This window comes from Syngnathoides biaculeatus, chromosome 6 (genome assembly GCF_019802595.1).
Source record: "Syngnathoides biaculeatus isolate LvHL_M chromosome 6, ASM1980259v1, whole genome shotgun sequence".
NCBI classification, from domain to species: Eukaryota; Metazoa; Chordata; class Actinopteri; order Syngnathiformes; family Syngnathidae; genus Syngnathoides; species Syngnathoides biaculeatus.
The window spans coordinates 23,633,016-23,653,555 of record NC_084645.1 but is presented as its reverse complement, the minus strand read 5'-3'; the positions used below and the strand labels follow the sequence as shown (position 1 = coordinate 23,653,555).

The following is a 20,540-nucleotide window of genomic DNA, read 5'->3' as shown; positions in this document are numbered from 1 at the left end:
AAAGCGTGTGGAAAAAAGTCACGGCTTGTAGGCCGGAAATTACGCTATATTGTACGTGCCAGAATCTCCCACTGCCCGGATGTTCTAACCAACCACCCACCGGGCCGCCTGGAGATAAAACATTTAAAGAGCCACTTAATAAAACTGATTAGATTTATTTGGCAGTAGGAAAATACTGTAATAAAAGGGCGATTATTTGAATATGAGTTGAATTCAGAAGGTGGATTAAAAACAACTAAATTGGTCAACAAGGTCAGCGCTACATGCTGTGGTGCCCTTCCGCTTCCCCGTCCGTTTCTTTCACTTGCTGTTCCAGGTGTTGCCAAAGGAGGCGCTGTCCTGGCAGCAGACGCTCAGCTTTGGGAGCTCCGGTCGTATCCTGCACATCGCTCAGACTGAACGTGTAGCGTGCGACCACGTCCGGCTTGGGTTGGAGCACGTTGAAGAGCATCTGCAAAGAGCGCACGTCTTCTAAAGCATCGTGAACCTTGTAGACCACGCCCATCAGCTCCTTGACCAGGTACTCCTGCTTGAAGCTGCTCATGCCGCACTCCTTCAGCACTTCCCGGGCGAGCGGCAGCGTGTCCAAGAATCCGGCCACGGACGCCTCGAACTCCGCCCGGAGGCCCGTCTCGTCCAGGGCTCGGGCCAGCGGCCGGCAGTCGAATCGGCGGATGTTGTGGCCCGCCAGCAGGGGTCGTCCGAATGACCGCAGGAAGGCGACGAAGGACAGCAGCACTTCGCGCAGGGTCCTTGTGGGAACAGGGCGGCGGCGGAGGTACAGCTTTTGTCGGCGCACCCTGAGGCCCGTCACCCTGGCGGCGCCCGGTTCCATTCGACACCGGGGGACTGTGTAGAGGTTGAGAGAGTGGCCTCCGCTCATCGCAGCGAGCTGGACCAACTCGCACGCCGGACCTGGTGATAATGTCCAATCCTGACCCATCAAAACCATGCGCAGAGGTTGCTTGGCCACACACGATCCAAGTCACAACGGGTATTGTTGTCTAGTAATGCGGACTCAATGTTTATCATATGACTTTACTAATTGATGGGATAATCATCACAGTACTCAATTTTCCAAAAATATTAAACTGCTGCAGTCGTTCTAACGATGATCATTAGGATTCAGTGCACGAAAAGATGGAAAAAGATGGAAAAGCTGCTGAAAAAGTTAAAAAACTGGAACCTTCACCGAATGAGGAATACTGTACAGCAACTAAAAGTGTTCAGTTCTGTACATGCTTTCAAGTTATTGTATTTTTTTTATACAGCAATACTGTATTGTACTGTTTTTCTGTTACAAAAAAATGTTTCAGGATTGACAAGTGGAACACAGTAAATGCATTTCCATTCACTTCAATGCGGATACAAGGGTTGAAAAAAATAGTCAATGGATAAACGTCTAAATTTAATAATTGCTGTATCTCCAAATGTCACGTGAAAAAAAAAAAAAGATTTGCATACACCAGAACATGCACAGCATCTCAAAATGTAGTTTCTTTCCTTCCCAAAAAAAAAAACATCAAATGACGCCCAGACGCAGATTCCAAATATTGGTGACTGGATTTTTGGACGAGAAACTACCCATAATAATTCTAATTTCATGGGGGAAACGTGCTATAACAGCAAGATTTAACTTTTACTTTACTTACTAGTTTGTACTTGCACATTTCAGAGGATGTACTTTCTTCATTTTAGTAACAGTAGAATGAGTATTTCAAATGTTACCTGCGTATTTATATTGCAAAAGAATTTGTAGTCTTACAAACGAAAACTTCTCGCACATCTTACCCAGTCCTGTCGTCTCCAAATCGAAGAAGACGACCGGCGGCTGAGAGAAGTCATTTTCCCCCGACGTCTGCATCGTGTTCTGAATCTTGCCCTCGAAATTTTGTTTTGCGATAAATAAAGAAAACAGACCGTTTTAAAAAAACGTGTCTTAAAACGTGACGACGATCAGTGGAGAGCTCGTGAACTCGCCAACATCACAACAAACTTCCCTCCATCTTTTTTTTTTTTAAAAAGCCGAGATGAGCGAGAACGTTCTTCTTCGTGTTTTTCCCCTGCAGAAGGACGCTTGCTCGCCCTCAAGCGATAAATCGGAGAAATTCAGTCTTGCAATTCCTCATATTACCCACAGTAGATCATTTGTACGCAAAAATAAAGATTAGAAAATGCAGAAATGTATGATAAAATTACGTTTTTCAACCAAGGAACGTGTTATATTGATGTGATTAAATATATGATATATATGATGAGTGAATAATATGGATTTGTTCAGTTCCTCTTACTTTTTTGTGCTAATTTTTAAATACTTTTATTTTTGTTATTGTTGTTGAAATACTGATTTGTTTTTCATGCCAATTCCAGGTGGAAATTTCATATATTTTCCACGTCATTCTATGCTAAAATCTCACTCTTTTATTCAAATATTAAGCTTTGTCTGACAGATTAAAAAAAAAAAAGACGAAAGGTTTCCTGACATGGGCCAACACACATTTTGAGTAATTCAGATTTAAGAGTTGAAAATATTCATCATTTGAAGTCCATTAGTTACAACAAGCAAGATGACAGCAGGTACAACTACTGTACATTGAAATTAAATTGTATTCACTGTATTCAGTGGCGTACAATATATGAAGCTGGCTCATATCTTTAAAATCTTTAAAACAAAATAAAATGAATCAAGAAAATTAGCATCACTCGCTAATTGGTTAAAAGACTTTTAATATCATAAAATATATAGTGCTGCGGTCAATCCCGCGAAAGAAATACAAAAAGGAAGCATCTCGTTTTATGAGCATAATTGTTTCATAACATATCAAGAGTGCAATATCAAACTATAGAAAGGTGAAATCCGGGTTCTGCGCGTTTACCCGGGTACGGACCAAAAAAAGTGAAGTGGTAAAAATCAAGACACAACAACAAAATGACCATCTTTGCAAAAAGTGCATGTTGCAGCAACATTTTTTTTCCACAGATGAGTATAAACATTGCTTTTTATATATTCACTCTTCTTTAGTTGTATGAAATGTTTTCTTTCGTTGGTCGTTTTACAGCGCGCAATTTTCCTGACGTCAAAAAAAAAAACTCCAGCTGCGTTGGCAGCGCCTCCGTTACGGTTGACCTCGGGGTTGGGTGGATGGGGGATGCGGCCCACCCGGGTCGGGCGGGGGGCACAATTCTAACAGTGAAACCACATTTAATCGTCTGGGATCTTAACAGTTATCCCAAAGTTGGATACATAACTTGGTGTTACAATAATGGTTGGGGTACAGCATAGGAAGAAAATAAATAACTGCAGACTTAATATTGTTTGAATAAAACAATATTTCTTTTGAAGAAAATCCTGCGCCGATATTCAAAGCCCTCGCCACACTTTGTTCAAATGCGTTCAGAAAATTTGACATTCACTCAAAACCCCGGCGGACGGATACGAGCCAGGAGCTGCTCGTCCAAACTCGCCCCAGTATGGGATACCCGACGTTCGCATAATTGCCTCTTTTTTCTTTGGATCATGCTCATCATTATGAATAGCTTTGAAACGGGAAAAAAAAGAAAAATTATGTTTGCCCCATGAGCCTTGAGCGTCACACTGGCGCTCTCGATTTGGTCCACAGAAGCCTGGAAAAAAAAATTGGTGAGCCGGGAATATCAAACCCATTTTCAATGCAAGCCACATCACTGTTATGACTGCAAAAATCATAAACAAATATTGACTTTTGTCATAATATCACAGATACACAATTGCCCTTAGATTTCGCGGGTGCTCCAAATGTTTTTTTTTTTTTTTGGGGAACAAACTCAGAAGCCATTGAAAATATCCATCCATTTTCTTTGCCGCTTATCCTCACGAGGGTCGTGGAGAGTGCCGGAGCCTATCCCAGCTGTCATCTGGCAGGAGGCGGGGTACACCCTCAACTGGTTGCCAGCCAATTGCAGGGCACGTTGAGACAAACAGCCACACCCACAATCACACCGAGGGTCAATTTAGAGTGTCCAATTAACGTTGTATATTTTTGGGGACGTGGGAGGAAACCGGAGTGCCCGGAGAAAACCCCACGCAGGAACGGAGAGAATTTGCAAACTCCACACAGGCGGGTCCGGGATCGAACCCGGGACCTCAGAACTGTGAGGCCAATGCTTTACCAGCATGCCGCCTAAACATATACTCACTTTGTCATAATATTACAGATACACAATTGTCTTACATTTCACGGTTGCGCCAAATATTTCTTTTTTGAACAAACTCAAAAGTCATTAAAAAAAATAGTGACAATCAAAATTCGGTACTGGTGTCCAATTTGCGTTAAGGATGGATTTGGTGAGGAAATAAAATACTTGTCATATCTGTAAAAAGAAAAAAAAAAAAAACTCAAGATAAAATGCGATTATGCTGCAGATTTTCAGTCATAGTGAAAAGACAAAATCCATCCCGCTTGATTTTTGCTTTTGTGAGGCATAAAAAAAAAAGATGTGGCAGGCCTGACGTGGCCTCCAAGGTTGACTTGAAGCGCTCTAGACCAAAGAATTAGCCACGGCTTTCCGGCCCGGCTTCCACACCCCGAAGAGCTCCTGCAGGATCTTGGCGTCCTCCAGCGCGTTGTGGGCGTCGAAGGTCTTCCCCAGGAAGCGCTGCGCCATGTACTGCAAGGAGTAGCTGTGGATGTTGGTGAACATCCACTTGGCGAGCAGGAAAGTGTCCAGGTAGCTGGACACGGACCTCTGGAACTCCCGCAGGAGGGACGACTCCCTCAGCGCCCTGTTGAGGACGGGGACGTCGAAGCGCCGGGCGTTGTGGGCCGCCAGGTACACGGGCCCGCAGAACGAGCCCACGAACTCGATGAAGGAGCTCAGCGCTTGGTGAAGGGGGACGGTGGCCACGGGCGTCCCGCGGCGGTAGAGGACGCCGTCCGCCACCAAGAAGCCCGTGACCCGGTTGGCCTCCTTGGTGATCTCGCCGAGGGGAACCACGTGGGCGTTGAAGGTTCGCGTGCCGCAGACGGCCGCGATCTGGACGATGTCGCACTTTTCCGTGTCTGCGGGGCGCAAAAATGGAATTCACTTGGGGTGAAAAACAACTTCAGTGTGGACAAAAACATACCATCACCTCACTAAAGACTAAACTGTCCATCCATCCATTTTCTTAGCTGCTAATCCTCACAAGGGAGTGCTGGAGCTGATCCCAGCTGTCAACGAGCAGGAGGCGGGGTGCACCCTGAACTGGTCGCCGGCCAATCACAGGGCACGTCGAGGCAAACAGCGCCACTCACAATCACACCCAGGGGCAATTTGGAGTGTCCAATTAATGTCGCATGTTTTGGGGATGTGGGAGGAAACCGGAGTGTCCGGAGGAAACCCACGTAGGCGCGGGGATGACATGCATGCAGGTTGAATGTCTTTAAAACATTTTAAAGTAGGTTTTAAGGAGAAGACGTCTTTCTTCTTTAGTGGCACATAAATTGGACTGGGTGGATCCCAGGAACAGTAAATACAAAGAAAAAAGCAGGGGTCCTAAAGTTGAACCCTGTGGAACCCCCTAAGATAGCTGGGTAGTTGCTGTAGTCCATCTATCCATCCATTTTCTTCACCGCTTATCCTCACGAGGGTCGCGGGGAGTCCTGGAGCCTATCCCAGCTGTCAAGGGGCAGGAGGCGGGGTACACCCTGAACTGGTCGCCAGCCAATCGCAGGGCACATGGAGACAAACAGCCGCACTCACAATCACACCTATGGGCAATTTAGAGTGTCCAATTAATGTTGCATGTTTTTGGGATGTGGGAGGAAACCGGAGTGTCCGGAGGAAACCCACGCAGGCGCGGGGATGACATGAAAATTCCGCAGAGGCGAGCCGGGATCAAACCCGGGACCTCAGAACTGTGAGGCCAACGCTTCCAAGCTGACGCACCGTGCCGCCCTAAACAAAAAAGTTTTTTTTGCGCTACACATAGGACAAAAGTGGTTTCAAAATAGAGCCTACTTCTGACTAAATTCACGGAAATATTTACAAAAGAAACTCTCAGCTTCACTGACGATTTGATATTTAAAAAAAAAATCAAAAACACGTTAGCTTCATCGAACACCAAATCCTCGTGGATGCCTACAAAAATACGCATTGGTTAGCGCAGCGGTGCCCAGACTTTTTTACCCCAGGATCTACTTTTCAAGCAGCCAGCCTCTCTCTACCGACAACGGGGGATGGGGGTGATGATGCTCCCAAACCGTTTTAAGGTTAATGTTGTGTTGCCTCCTCCTATATTTAAAATACACAATTAGCTTTTTGTGCACTGTATTGTCTGTGCTTTCATCCTGGATCAAGCTGTGCCAAGGTGGACTTTCTACTTTGGCTTGAGACCAGACCTCTGGCACTCGGAAAAGAGAAAATCTCGTCGAGTTTAACCACTTTTTCTTCGATTATTCCCATACTCCGACAGTCATTGCATCTTAAAACGACAGCGTTTCTTTTTTAACTTTCTCCATTAAAATCAAAAGTCAACATAAGCGGCATGTCTAGCTCGTCTTTGCTCTACGTTGCCCAGACCGTGTTGCTAAATAAAGCAGCGGCGGTGGACGCTGTCATTATAAAACACATTGATGGGCTGCGTAAGTACTGTAACATTTGTAATGAGTGTACGTCTTTACGAGCGGGGGAAAGGGGGTGGGTGAAAGGTAAACTAGGAAAAAAAGTTCCGTGTGCTGCCTAAAAGAAACCAGTGGCTTCTTCTTTTCATTTTTGACAGTACGTATGTGAATTGCGCCATTGGATGTAACAACCAGTCATCCCTCACTCATTGAATCACATTGCAAAACGCCAAAAACTGAATTGCTGTATGTTATACTTTCAATTTGCATTGGATTATTAATTTTTTGGGGGGGGCACAATGCAGAATATCTGCGGAGAGACTGCATAAGCGGTGCACAATTGCGCCCGTGCGCAGTTTAGAGGGAACATTGGTTGAAATTATTTTTTGGGCATGCCATCCCGCGATCGACGCATCGAGCACCCCTGGGTTAGCGTCATTAACGACTTAACTGAATGTCGTCATTTCTTTCTCAGACTATTTTTTTTGTTTGGCGGCGTGTCGAGATTTTCAATGTCAAATGCGTGGCCTGGCGCCATAAAAACCGGGAAACAATGACGAAACCCGTCAAGGTCGTCCAGTTCCCGGCGCGAGTCTCAACAACGGGGTGAGACGGGCGGCTGCCTTGAACACGACGTGCGGTCACTTCGGCGCCAGACGAGGCTCAAAAGATAATGTTCAAAGATCAACCTCACCCGTTACTGTTACGGCGCCGTTCTCACGAAGTAGCTTCCAAAGAGGACATTCTGGGCATTTTCAACCCAAGACGATAAAAGACGTTTATCGAATAGGATTTGACGGAAGAGGGCTTTTTCCGTTCAATACATTTGCATTTAATCTTCAAGTATTGTTTTGAAATACACAACCTTGGATTGAATTGCTTGTTAAACGTCGTTTGCAGTTAGCATCTACTGAATTTGTAATCTTGTTTTATGATCTTAAAAGTCAGGCCGCAACGCGACCTGTCCGACGAGGCCATATTTGGACGACACTGTTCCAATCCGGCTGCACTCCGACTGGGTTCCCGTCCAAGTGGCGAACCTCTTTGGCTGATATTTGGGCCGACTTCTCATTGGCCCACACGGCAAACGTAACGCGATTGGCCGAAATTTGGGCTGCGCCGACGTTAGCTCCCACTTGGACAGAGGCCAGCGTTGCTCAACAGACTTTTTAACTCCTGACAGGAAATGAAAGTGGAACAAACGTGAGAGGGCTTCTTACCCGCTGGATCGGTGAGGATTACATTGCAATAAAAATGACAATAAAATAAATAAATAAATAAATAAAAAATAATAATTAAAAAAAAAAAAACCAACAAAAAACGAGACTGTTGAAAAACTAAAGGTGGACTAATTTGTGTGAACGCCGGTGTTCAGTACACTCGGAGGAAGAGGAAACTAAACTGCTGCCTGTCATTTTTCTTATCTTTACTTATTATTTTTATTAACAATATAGGTCAAACAGAGATCAGAGACCGAAATGATTTATGATTTTTAAGCCACAACATGAAAACAAAACATCAGAAGACACATGATCGTTACAAGCAGCATAGAAAAAAGTAACCTAGATGTAACACATTTGGATATTACAGCCAACAGTTAACTCTGGAAGAATCGTCGAACTACGAGCTTTCTATTTCACATAACATTTAAAATAAAAAAAAAGATTTTAAAATCAGAAAAACAGATGGATATAACGGACCCCTGCACGGTTCGGCATTGACAAATTCGTCTGTTAGCAATTTTTTTACCTTTTAGATCTAATCTGGCGTCATTGACGATTGATGTTTGTTTGGGTTTTGTTGTACCCAATCTCGCACATTTGCTTTTTATTTTATTATTTTTTTTTTTCATCCGATCCTCCACTTCTTCACATTTTTTTCACACCGTTCTTTTTCGTGGCCTATATAAGGAAGCGTCAATTTTTTATGGTGGATTTTTGCAATTTGCTGTGCCCTGCGTGAACAGTAGGGGGGAATATTAAAAAAAAAATGATTCTCAAAATGTGGGAAATGGGCTCTCTTGTGGTGCACAAAATAACCGCTGAATTAAATACAACCTAATATTTACAACATTTAACACAAATAGCATCAAACAGAGTAAAGTTTTTAAAAAATCCAGCACATCTTATATTTATTTTCACATAATGTACAAGTTGTATATAACTTTTAAGAAATTATATTTGCATTCAATTTTAACTGTTAAGCTTAGTAAAAAAAGTTGAACTGATGTAAAATTTTGATTTTTAAAATTGAATTCCATTAAAGTAATTTTTCATTTTCTAATACACAAGCACGGTGTTTAATCTAATTAATGTTACAGTGCCTTATGATAATATTAAATTAATCATTCTGGAATAAAAGCTCTTTTTTTTTTTTACTCACACGACGATTACGTTAGTACATTTGGTATGATGTTGGTATGATTTTTGTACTTGGGGTAAAAGTTTAACGATCATTGTTATCATTTGTTTAAACCATTTGAAATAGTCGAAAAGTATAATACAGGAAAAAATATTTAAAAAAATAAAAATGAAAAAAAAGACGAATGTCTATCAGACGGTATGAAATCAAAAAGTCACGTACCCAATCCAGTTGTCTCCAAATCAAAGAAAACCACGGTGTAAGCCATCTGTAAATGAAAAGGGAAAAAATATGATAAACACGTTTGAAGTCAACAGCGGTGGTGTCATCCCTGGAAAACGTCAGTAAAAGAAGATTTAAAAAAAAAACAAAACAAAACAAAACATGGCGATTAAAAAGCAACGTAACAAGGTAAGAAAGTTACCGTGAAGAAGAGTCTCGCGTCGTCTGACAAGGGAGCGTCCAAACTGCTGCTTTTACCGAGCCCGGGCGTCAAGAATCACTTTCATTTGCGAGGAATGACAACTTTGTTTTGCTCGCCTTTCTTTTCTTTCCCTTTCCTTGCCCTCCTCCCACATCCGCGCTCGTCCAGTTGTTTTCCTCGCAACGGGCGACTTTTCTCCGCGGTTCCTTTAGTTTCGCTTTCGCCGCGGTGCACCGCGGGAAATGCAGTCCTTCCGCCCCTGTGACGCAGCTGCATTTCAAGCACTCGTCTAAAAACAAACAAACAATGCAAAACAAAACATCGACCGGCATGTCGATTGGTTTGGTCGCCATCTTGGTACTCCCAAAACGTGCGGAGGACATGCTTTTACAGGTTGGATTACGGCGGGGTTTTCTCAGCATAGTTTGGCATGTAGAATTAAAACTGGTCGTGTGTTATTGACATTTTTTTCAATTCTGGATTTTTAATTCGTCTTGGTATGCCAAAAAAGGCAAAGTACAAAGGAAAGACATAGAACACCGTCACGAGCAAGACACCTTGCATATTAGCTAGGCCCCAATTTACGTGACATGTTAACTTTTCCCAAAAATACGCTGTGAAGCACGATCATCATAACAAAGCAAAAAAACTATGCTTTTTTTTTTTCGTCATAAAATCAGTAAATTTTAAGTCAATCAGTTTGATATATTTTGGGAAATAATGTCTCTTCTAAGTCCTATTTCAGACGGAAAATTAAAGTTTCCTCGCATTTGAAAAACAAATTCAATTTGCAGAGTTCTGTGTTCTTAAATTCATCAAAAATTTCACAGAAAATGTGTTTTTCTTGATGAAGTTTGGGAAAATATTGAGACGTCGCTTTTTTCGCGAAGAACCGTCGGCCTATAAATGTGAAGCAGAGAGTGAACAGTGAACAACAACAACTGCAAACAAAACTCATCAGAAAATTTTTTAAAAATCAGATCTTTTCCCATAAAATACTCTGTGAAGCACGATCATCATAACATAGCAAAAAACTAAGAATTTTTTATCATAAAAACATTCAATTTTAAGTCAATCAGTTTGATATATTTTTGGAAATGAGGACTCGCAATGAGGAATTCATTTTAAACTTATTCTTTTGTTGTCTGGGCGACCTATTTCAGATGGAAAATTTAAACTTGTTTCCTCGTATTTGAAAATCAAATTCAATTAGCAGAATTCTGTATCATGAAATTCATTAAAAATTTCACGGAAAATGTGTTTTCTTGATGAAGCTTGGGAAAATATTGACATCGCTTTTTCGCAAAAAAACGTCGGCCTATGAAGATGAAGCAGAGGGTGAACGGTGAACGACAACAACCGCAAACAAAAGTCATCAGAAAATTAAAAAATCAGATCTGTGCAGATTTTTTTAGATCAGTGCTTGAAATCACTGATCTACAAAAAAAAAAACAAAAAAAAGACTCGACGGCTCATTGGCCACCAAAAGTGAAGTCGCCGTCCGCCATCTTGATCCTCCCAAAACAACCATGCCCACCTGTGCGTTAATCGCCAGTTTCGTGGCTGTGAGAAAACATTCCACAAGTAAATTGGAAAGATTTACTTTGACACTGTTAAAAATTTTTTGTAAAGTTTTTTTTTTTTAATTTTCTGATTATCTTAATTCACTTGAACAAAGTTGTTATTCACTGTTCACTCTTTGCTTGACTTTTATAGCTGAACGAAAAAGCGATGTCAATATTTTCCCAAACCTCATCAGTGGATAAGCAAGAAACCACATTTTCTGTGAAAATTTTTATGAATTTCACAATACGGAACTCTGCAAATTGAATTTGATTTTCAAATGTGAGGAAACAATTAAAATTTTCTGTCGCAGAGACAACAAATGAACAATGTATTTAGCTTGAATTTTCCCATTTCCTTATTTCCAAAAATATAGTGGACTGACTGACTTAAAATTTCATGTTTTTATGACAAAAAAAAAAATGCTTAGTTATGATGGCAGTGCTTCACAGCGTATCTTGTGAAAGTTAACACGGGTGTCAAACTCAAGGCCCGGGGGCCAGATCCGGCCCGACGCCTGATTTTGTATGGCCCGCGAAGGTCTAACCATGTGGTCAACTCCCATGATTCTTGTGAAAATCTGGACTAAAACTTCAAATTGTGAGATCATAAATGATATCATTGAGATATTGTAAGCATTTTTGTGCTACCAGACATGAACAATAGTTGAAAAACCCAAAGGGTTGATTTTTTTAAATTGCAAAAGTAGTTGATTAATCTGTGTAAATATGATGAGGCGATTCAACAGTTTTATGGTTTCACAGTCCTAACGGCCCTCTGAGGGAAACTAACTGCAATTTGGCTCGTGACAACAATGAGTTTGAATCCCCTGAGTTAACATGTCACGGAAATTGGGTAATATGCAAGGTTTCTTGCTAGTCATGGTGTTCTGTCTTTCCTTTGCACTTAGCCTTTTTTTTTCCCGCAAATTAAAAATCCTTCATGTTACCAAAACTGAAAAAAATGTCAAGCTCACACGACTAGTTTTAATTCTAGATGGCAAACTTTGAGAAAACCCTCTCCATAATCCAAAATGTAAACCATTCTCCACAAGTTTTGGGAGTACCAAGATGGCGGCCCACGATTGGCATACGGCTAGATATGGATGTGCTAGCCAGTCTTTTTTTAATTGATTTTTTAGATCAGCGGGCCCCGCGGCGCACTTCACGGGGCCCACCTGCGGCGTGCACCCGGAACCCGCATCCTCCCTTCTTCGCCAAGCACGTCAGAAACACAACAAGGAATTCGTCTCCGGTGCTTGCGACGACGCGCGGCCATTTTGACGACAAATACGGCACCGTTGACACCCAAAAACACACCACCGAGGGTCACTCAGCTTCCTGTTCATCAGGGGGAGGGAAATGGAAAGAGAAAGCGAACGAGAGGAACCTGCGGGGAAAGGAAAGAGAAAGAGAAAAGTCAGGGGTGGAGGGAGGGAGAGAAAGAAAACGGATTATTTCTATTTCCTCGGTTTGTCGTGACTTGGGGGAAAGTGAAGGAACTGAGTTTGGCGTCATCGGAGGTCGTGCGAAGGTCATGCTTCATCCTGTTCACTTTGTGTCGAGAATTTATTTGGGGAGGAAAACGTTTATCTGAACTCGTGATGGGGGGGGGGGGGCTGTCTTTTTAACAGTTTTGGTGGCTCTTTTGTGCGGCGCGCACCAACAACTGCTTCACCGGGGATCTCCAATCCAGTTCGCCAGGACAGAAGAGACGACGATCGAACGTGAAAAAAACGTGTCGTGGCGATGTTTCCCAAAAGGGATCGCAGGCGGCGCATGGTTTCTGTTGTAAACATCCATCCATCCATTTTTGGGGCCGCTTATCCTCACAAGGGTCGCAGGGAGTGCCGGAGCCTCTCCCAGCTGTCAACGGGCAGGAGGGCGGGGTACGCCCTGAACTGGTTGCCAGCCAATCGCAGGGCACATAGAGACAAACAGCGGCAATCACAATCCCACCTACGTGCAATTTAGAGTGTCCAATTCATGTTCATCCATCCATTTTCTTAGCCGCTTATCCTCACAAGGGTAACAGGGAGTGCTGGAGCCTATCCTAGCTGTCAACGGGCAGGAGGGCGGGGTTCACCCTGAACTGGTCGCCAGCCAATCGCAGGGCACATCGAGACAAACAGACAATCACACCTACGGGCAATTTAGAGTGTCCAATTCATGTTCATCCATCCATTTTCTTAGCCGCTTATCCTCACAAGGGTAACAGGGAGTGCTGGAGCCTATCCTAGCTGTCAACGGGCAGGAGGGCGGGGTTCACCCTGAACTGGTCGCCAGCCAATCCCAGGGCACATCGAGACAAACAGACAATCACACCTACGGGCAATTTAGAGTGTCCAATTCATGTTGCGTCTTTTGGGGATGTAGGAGGATACGCACGGGGAGAAAATGCAAACTCCACACAGGCGGCTCCGGGATTGAACCCGGGACCTCAGAACTGTGAAGCCGACGCTTTCCGGCAGGGCCACCGTGCCGCCGATGTTGTCAACATTCAACTTTTATTTATAAAGATTGACAAATGAACGCAGCTGAGACGATAATTTTCTCGATTGAATCTCCACCAGCTCTCCGTTTAAAGGGTTAAAAATTGAGTGAGAATAATTCATGAGTGCTGATCACATGCTATCAAATCTGCTAAAATTGACTAATAATTCTCAGTAAAAATTTAGCCACGGCAAAGTAAAATAAAATTCTGAATAAATACATTGCATAATGGAACAATTTTTTTTTTAGCGTGGCTGTAATACGCTGCTGGTGAAAAAAAAATGAATACTCATCCTTGATGTAATTCAAAGTTCCTCAAAATGGAACTTTCATTTCAAGGAAAATAATAGTAATAATTGGAAAAAAAAACAGCCTGCTGAGGCCCACTCGCTTCTTCTTCTTCACGTGTTTTGGCTTATGTAATATTTCAGTATGGCGTCGTTTTCCTCCCCTCCTCCATTTTCCATTTACAGCCAAAGTTTCTTCACCGTCACTTCAGTTTTCTCATTATTTGCATGATAAAGCAACGCATGTTCAACGTAAATACATTTAGGAAAAAATTATATGAATACTGTATTGCTTGCTTGTATGAATCTAGGCTAGTGGTTTTTTTTAAATTATTATTATTGCACCAAGCACTAACTCAGCAATTACAAAGTATATTTAACATTTTGTCGTTTAAACATTAGTGCTGCACTTGAACGTGGGACTCTAAAAAAAACTTTTTATATGATTTTTTTGGTGACAAGTTTAAAATTTAAAACGAAATATTATCATAAAATGTAACCTTGAAAGGTTAAGTATGACGTGTGCGCGGGCGGGGATTCTCTTGGCTACCACCAGAGGGAGCCCACATACCACTTGCGGTATTTTGGATAATTTCGACGACAGTATGATTACGGATTATTTGTTACCTTGACAACCCATTTTTATTTTGTATTTTCACATCATTCACCTTCTATATCTTGTGTTGAATAATTTTCAATAAAATTTTTTTTCTTTACCATTTTCAAATGTCAAAATTCAATTATATTTTACTATTTTAATGATGATTACATTATATCCATATTTTTTCATATTGATTGTTTTTAATATATCATTTATGTATATTACTATGATTAAGTACATTATTCAATATGTATATACTGCATCGTTTTTTTTAATATGATGCAAATATATTAATAGCTACAGCAGCGGTACGAAAGAACCCATCAAGATTTTTTATGAATTATAAGATTAATTAAAAAAATAAATACGTTATTTTAAAACATTTCCATAAATCTGAATTTCTTTCTTTTTTTTTATAAACTCGCATGATGAACTCCCCCAATAACATCTTTTATTTTTATTTTCCTTCCAACTATAGACACGTTTGTATCATTAAAATATATAAAAAAAATAAAAATAACACAAATTGCACCTTGTACATAAAAAAAAAAAAAAAAAAAATTGTGTTCTGGAGTGGCGCAGACAAAAACATTTCATTTTTCTTTCCTGGCCTCGTAGCACTTGATCGTACACAGGATAATATATCCTTCATAACAAATCCTTTGAGAGCAAATAAACCGCCGTATACGTGGACATAAATAAAATATACATACAGTACATAACAGCGTGTATAAAAGAGGAACAAAAAAGGACCCGAGAAAGCAGATCATGCCTTCCAGTGACGCTTACATTCACCCCACCCCCCTTTTGCACATTATGGATTATGACATGAACAAATAAAATATGACAATAGTCACTTTTGTCCATTCAGCTCATTTTTTTGTGTGTGTGTGTGTAGATTGAGAAGCAGGAAAAAGTTGCGTAACACTGATTTGTGTTGTAAAGAAAGACAAATATTGCAGTTCTTGTTGTCGCGGGCGACGTACACAGCCACTGACGATACCGAGACATATTTGGATGCTACGTGTTTTGGTTTCTGCGTAATAAATGCTACGAGAGGGTCCGCAGACGAGTGTAAAAATGGAAGCGCCGTTGTTGATCTTGGAAAAACAAAAACAAAAAAGAGGAGCGGGTTTTGGATGCATTTTACGTGCGTGAAATTAAAAAGCATCAGCTTTAATTGAAGCGCTTCCACGTAAATTTCAGAATGACAAATGAACTTGTATCCAGCTTTGAAAGTATTAGGACAAATTATATTATCGTTATTACGTTATCGTGGATATTATATGAGACGGTCTCAGCTCCTCAGTAAGATGCAGGAATGTCTTTTTTTCTTTGCTGAGGATAAAGAATATATGCAATATTTTTTGCTCATTTTACACTTATAACGTTTTAACACCACCGTAGAGATAGCGTGCGTTAGCTCGTCTATGGCGTTTTATATTGTATGTCAGGATAAAAACTACAGCCAGGCTAAGCGGTGTGTTTTGGTGGAATACACGAACAATGCGTAATTCTGTGTATTGTCCGGCTCGACAATCAACTTCAAGTGGGAGGGGCCACAAGCAGCTCGAAGACCAATCAGACGAACGACGGCCTGCATCTTGAAAAACTCCGAAGTTGACTCGCTCGTAGGCGCCTCCGGAGTAGTTTAAGCGTCCCTGTGGAGAAAATGGGAGGTACTACATATGAACACCCATCTATTGTCTTAGCCGCTTATCCTCACAAGGGTCGCGGGAGTGTTAGAGCCAATCCCGGCTGTCAACGGGCAGGAGGCGGGGTACCCCTTGAACTGGTCGCCAGCCAATCGCAGGGCGCATCGAGACAAACAGCCGCACTCAAAATCACACCTACGGGCAATTTAGAGTGTCCAATTATTGTTGCATGTTTTTGGGATGTGGCAGGAAACCGGAGTGCCATACGGAGAAAACCCACACAGGCATGGGGAGAACATGCAAACTCCACAGAGGCGGGGCCGGGATCGAACCTCAGAACTGTGAGGCCAACGCTTTACCAGCTGAGCCGCCGTGCCACCTAGGCAAATGATATTATTGTTAATATGTTATCATGAATAATTATGTGGATGTTTAGTACGTGACGGTCTCAGCTTCTCAGTAAGATGCAGGAATGTCATTTTTTTTTTCTGCAGAGGACAAAGAATATATGCGTGCCAGTATTGTTCGAGATGGTATTTGTTAGCTCGTCTATGGCATTTTACATCATACAGTACGTCTGCATAAAAACATCTGCTTAGGGGCAATTTAGAGCGTCCAATTAATATTGCATGTTTTTGGGATGCGGGGGGAAACCCACACAGGCACGGGGGAGAACACGCAAACTCCACACAGGCGGGGCCGGGATCGAACCCGGGACCTCAGAACTGTGAGCCCAACCGTGCCTCCATAACAAAACCTGTATCGTTAATTTTGTCTGGAGAAAGCGTTTCAATTAAAGCTGAAAGTCTACATTTCAATCGGATCTTGATTAAAGACATCAAAGCCCGAGTACTTAATATGGACCGATTAGTATAATATTTTAAAATATGAGTGTGTGTGTGTGTGAGCTGATACGTCATCCAACCAATCTCCAAAAAATAAAAATAAAAAATGAAATCAACACAAAGCCTGTTAGTGTGTCGACCAACAGAAACCAACAATATTAGCAATTTTAGCAGCGTCGGCAAACGGATGAGAAAAATACACGCGGTGACGTCATAACGCTGATGAGTGCACGCGGACGTCCCAGCCAACGCGTCGCAACCGGACACGCCCGACGTCCCCGCTTTGTACACGCCCGCTCGCCCGTCGCCACGATCATCCGCCCTCACCGCCGCGAACGGGCCTTCGGTAAACCTCGTCTGTTTTTGGGGATGCGGGCGGGGGGCGGAGTGCCCCGGGAGAAAAGCCACGCGTGCGACGCGACACGCGGGAAAGGCGGCGCGGCCGGCGATCCGACCCCGAACCTCTGTAATGTGAGGCGGACGTGCTCGCCGCTTAACCGACGTTCTTCCGGGTGGCAAAGGGTCAAACGTTCTCGGGGTGAAGAAACATTTTTCTTTAAAAAAAAAAAAAAAAAAACGCAGTCCAGGGATCGAACGCCGACTCCGTGTGCGACGTTTCGTTTGATAGGGCTGCTACCCGTGATTATTTTAATCATCTTTGAACCTGTCAATTATTAAATATAATAAATGCATAAGCACAAATTATGATTCACTCGCTTCTTGGTCCATCAAAAAAAATGGGATATATGAAATCCATATAGCAGGGACGTCAAACTCATTTTTGTCCGCGGGCCACATTGTAGTCACGGTTTCCTTCGTGACTGTCAAACCATAACAAATCTATATTCACGCACGGAATGTATGAACTCGTTTTGGAATCAGAAAGGGAAGTGTAATGGGTTTTCAACCATTGTTCATGCTCATAATATCTCAAAGTTATCACTTATGATATGTGACCACTTGAAATATTTGTACAGATTTTCGCAAGACTGATGAAATTTGACAGAGACGATTTGCCTTCACAAAGCCACATAAAAGAAGGTGGCGGGCCGGATATGGCCCCCGGGCCTTGAGTTTGACACCGGTGCCTTAAACCAGGCGTGTCAAGCTCATTTTTTTTGCGGGTCGCATCGTAGTTCCGGCTTCCCTCAGAGGGCCGTTGTGACTGTGAAACGCTAAAAATATTTAATCGTCTCATCATACTGACGTCATCGATTTATGAACTACTTTAGGAATCGGAAATCAAGCGCAATGTGTTTTTCAATTGGTAACAAACGTGGTTATAATATCTCAACTTTATCATTTATGATCATGACATTTTGCTAGAATCATGAAAATCGGCACTCGAGATTCGGCTCCGCGGGCCACGTAAAAATCATGGGGCGGGCCAAATCTGGCCCCCGGGCCTTGAGTTTGACACCTGTGCCTTCAACGATCAAAATAGTTACATTTGAGAATCGATTCGATGTGGAATAATCGGCAAATTGTTGGACGCCTCAGGTTTCGTAAATGTTTTCCCCCCAAAGTGGCAGGAACGCCGGCTCGAATTCAAATTTCAACAGCGAAACGCAGGTGGCGCTATAGCGCTGCCGTGAGTTAGCAGGCCAGCCTTTCCGTTTTGCCAAAATTACTCCGAAAGACTCAAACAAACATCGACAATTCTGATGGCGGGGGTTTGGTTTCGATGCAGCTCCTCCACCGCTGGACTTTTTTGCTACCTTTTATTTCGACATTTGCTCAAATTATACAGCCAAATCCTTTGTATATATTTTTTTTTTTTTTTTAACGGAAAACAAACAAATAAACAAACAAACAAAAACCAGCTCACCCTTTGAGACTTATCTTTTGGACACAACAGCTAAACACGTTTTTTGTCATCATTTCAGTCCACTCGCTTTTCCGCCACCCGGAGTTCCCCTGGCGCCTTAGCTTTCCAAATGTTATTTATGATAAAGGTCTATAATAATAATAATAATAACAATCACCACATGCCCACATAACAGCTGTGACATGTCCTCCCGCGCGCTCTTTACAGGAAGTCAAATGGACGAGCATGCAGCATCTCGGCTGGTGTGTAAACGTGACAAGCGGGCTTAGCTTAGCTTAGCATAGCAAAGCTGAGCAGTTCAGTCGTTATGGCTACAAGCTGAAGAAGAAGAAAGATGGCCCACCAAAGTTCAGTCACACTTCTTTCTTTCTGCATTTTCTTCTGCGCTTCTGGCTCAGTGCTCGCCGCCTCCCGTCGTGTTCCCGACGGCGTCCCTCTGCTGAGGGGGGGGGCGCGCGGGGGCGACCCCCGTGACCAGCCTCAGCCAAACCTGAAAATCCAGGCCCCGCGTACTCGGAAGACCTCCGCGTCCGTCCGGCCGGCGTCACACCATGAACTCGTTGCTACCGTACAGAACCAGCTGCTGCGGCGCCGAGCCGAACTCGGGCTCCCTGCGGTGTCCGCTCGAGGGTTCCCGCGGCGAGCTCCGGCTCAGGCGGAGCCTGTGGCCGCGGCTCTTCCCGGGCCGCCGCTCGGGCTCCGACGCGTCGCCCGCCGCTCCGAGGCCGTAGGAGGCCAGCAGGGGCCCCGACGACGACGAGCGGAAGCGGTAGTGAGGGGACGGCGAGGCGGACGGCGGTCGGCCGGAGCAGACGGAGGAGACGGTGGAGGCCGAGTCGGCGGAGTCCACCGAGTCGGGATGGCGCCGCAGTTGTCGCCTGCTCTTCGGCTCCCATTTTCTGGAGCCGCAAGCGCCGGACTCTGCGGACGACACGGAAAAAAGTTGTCGTCTTTTTCAGAAGTGACGGTTCGGTACTTTTCCAGCCTTCTTGTGTCAATCAACTGTGGATCGTGTGGAACCCATCCTGGAATGAAACTATTGGCTGTTTAGTTTACTTTCAAAATCAGCTTGCGGTAAACGTGAGCGACGTGGCGCGATTACAAAATCTCTTATCTAACAGCTTCACAAAACGTGCAGTAAATAAAACTGCTGCTGCTGCTGGTGAACGCGAAATGACACGTAAAGGGGGGCCTCGTATATTTGAACGAGAAACGAGTACCGTAATTTCCGGGCCTAAAGAGCGCACCTGATTATAAGGAAATACCATTTGGTACATACATAAGCTGCACCCGTGCAAAAGCCGCTAGTGCCCGCATTGAAACACGAGATATTTACAAAGAAAGAGTTTTCAAAGATTTAGTACCTTATCTTAGCTTAGCTTAGCAACAACATGGTAGCACGAACAGGGCTGGTAAAAAAAAACAAACGAAAAAAATAGGAAGGCAGCTACAGGTTAGCACTAGCACAGCTAGCACTAACAGGGCCGGTTAAAAAAACAAAACAAACATAACAAAATCACTGAGACGCTGCAGTAACACAGCAGACACACGGTAGCGCGGTGCTAATGCTAGCGTGGCACTAACGCTCACAAAAACATACCAGTAAAAATAACTGCGACACGGCAGTAACATAGCAGCAACACGCTCGCGCAGCGCTAACAGGGGCGGTTAAAAAAAAAAGTGCACAGAGTTTAACGCTAGCGCGGGGCTAACGCTGGCGCTAATGCTAACAGGGCCGGTTAAAATAAAACTAACCGGTAAATATCACTGAGACACGCCGGTAACACAGCAGCCACATGCTAGCACCGCACTAACGCTAGCACAGCGCTAAAAGGTCCGGTAAAAGTCACATCCTCGGCACATATATTCCACCGGTCTCATTCTTACCTTTTCCGCTCGAGTG

The 20,540-nt window shown here is 43.3% G+C and overlaps 3 protein-coding genes across 14 annotated transcripts in view; all 3 read right to left on the bottom strand.

Annotated features, from left to right (window-relative positions):
* Nucleotides 1–139: 139 nt before the first annotated feature.
* On the bottom strand, nt 140–1,919 carry plex9.2 (PML-like exon 9.2). The gene is made up of 2 exons (XM_061821460.1): nt 1,792–1,919; nt 140–915 (listed from the first exon to the last, which is right to left on the bottom strand). The coding sequence occupies exons 1-2, from the start codon at nt 1,862–1,864 to the stop codon at nt 260–262; spliced, it is 729 nt and encodes a 242-aa protein (XP_061677444.1). The 5' UTR covers nt 1,865–1,919; the 3' UTR covers nt 140–259.
* Nucleotides 1,920–2,710: 791 nt separating this feature from the next.
* LOC133501650 (DNA polymerase III PolC-type-like) lies at nt 2,711–9,596 on the bottom strand. The gene is made up of 3 exons (XM_061821461.1): nt 9,367–9,596; nt 9,165–9,210; nt 2,711–5,039 (listed from the first exon to the last, which is right to left on the bottom strand). Exons 2-3 carry the CDS (start codon nt 9,208–9,210, stop codon nt 4,519–4,521), a joined length of 567 nt encoding a protein of 188 aa, XP_061677445.1. The 5' UTR covers nt 9,367–9,596; the 3' UTR covers nt 2,711–4,518.
* Nucleotides 9,597–17,370: 7,774 nt separating this feature from the next.
* The window catches only part of LOC133502492 (unconventional myosin-IXAa-like), a 122,661-nt gene continuing 119,491 nt past the window's right edge, over nt 17,371–20,540 (bottom strand). For all 12 annotated transcript variants that reach the window (XM_061823341.1, XM_061823339.1, XM_061823340.1 and 9 more), the window contains one exon: nt 17,371–19,558. In XM_061823341.1, the coding sequence (XP_061679325.1) occupies nt 19,182–19,558 (377 nt within the window). In that variant the 3' untranslated portion in view covers nt 17,371–19,181. The remainder of the gene's footprint in view (nt 19,559–20,540) is intronic.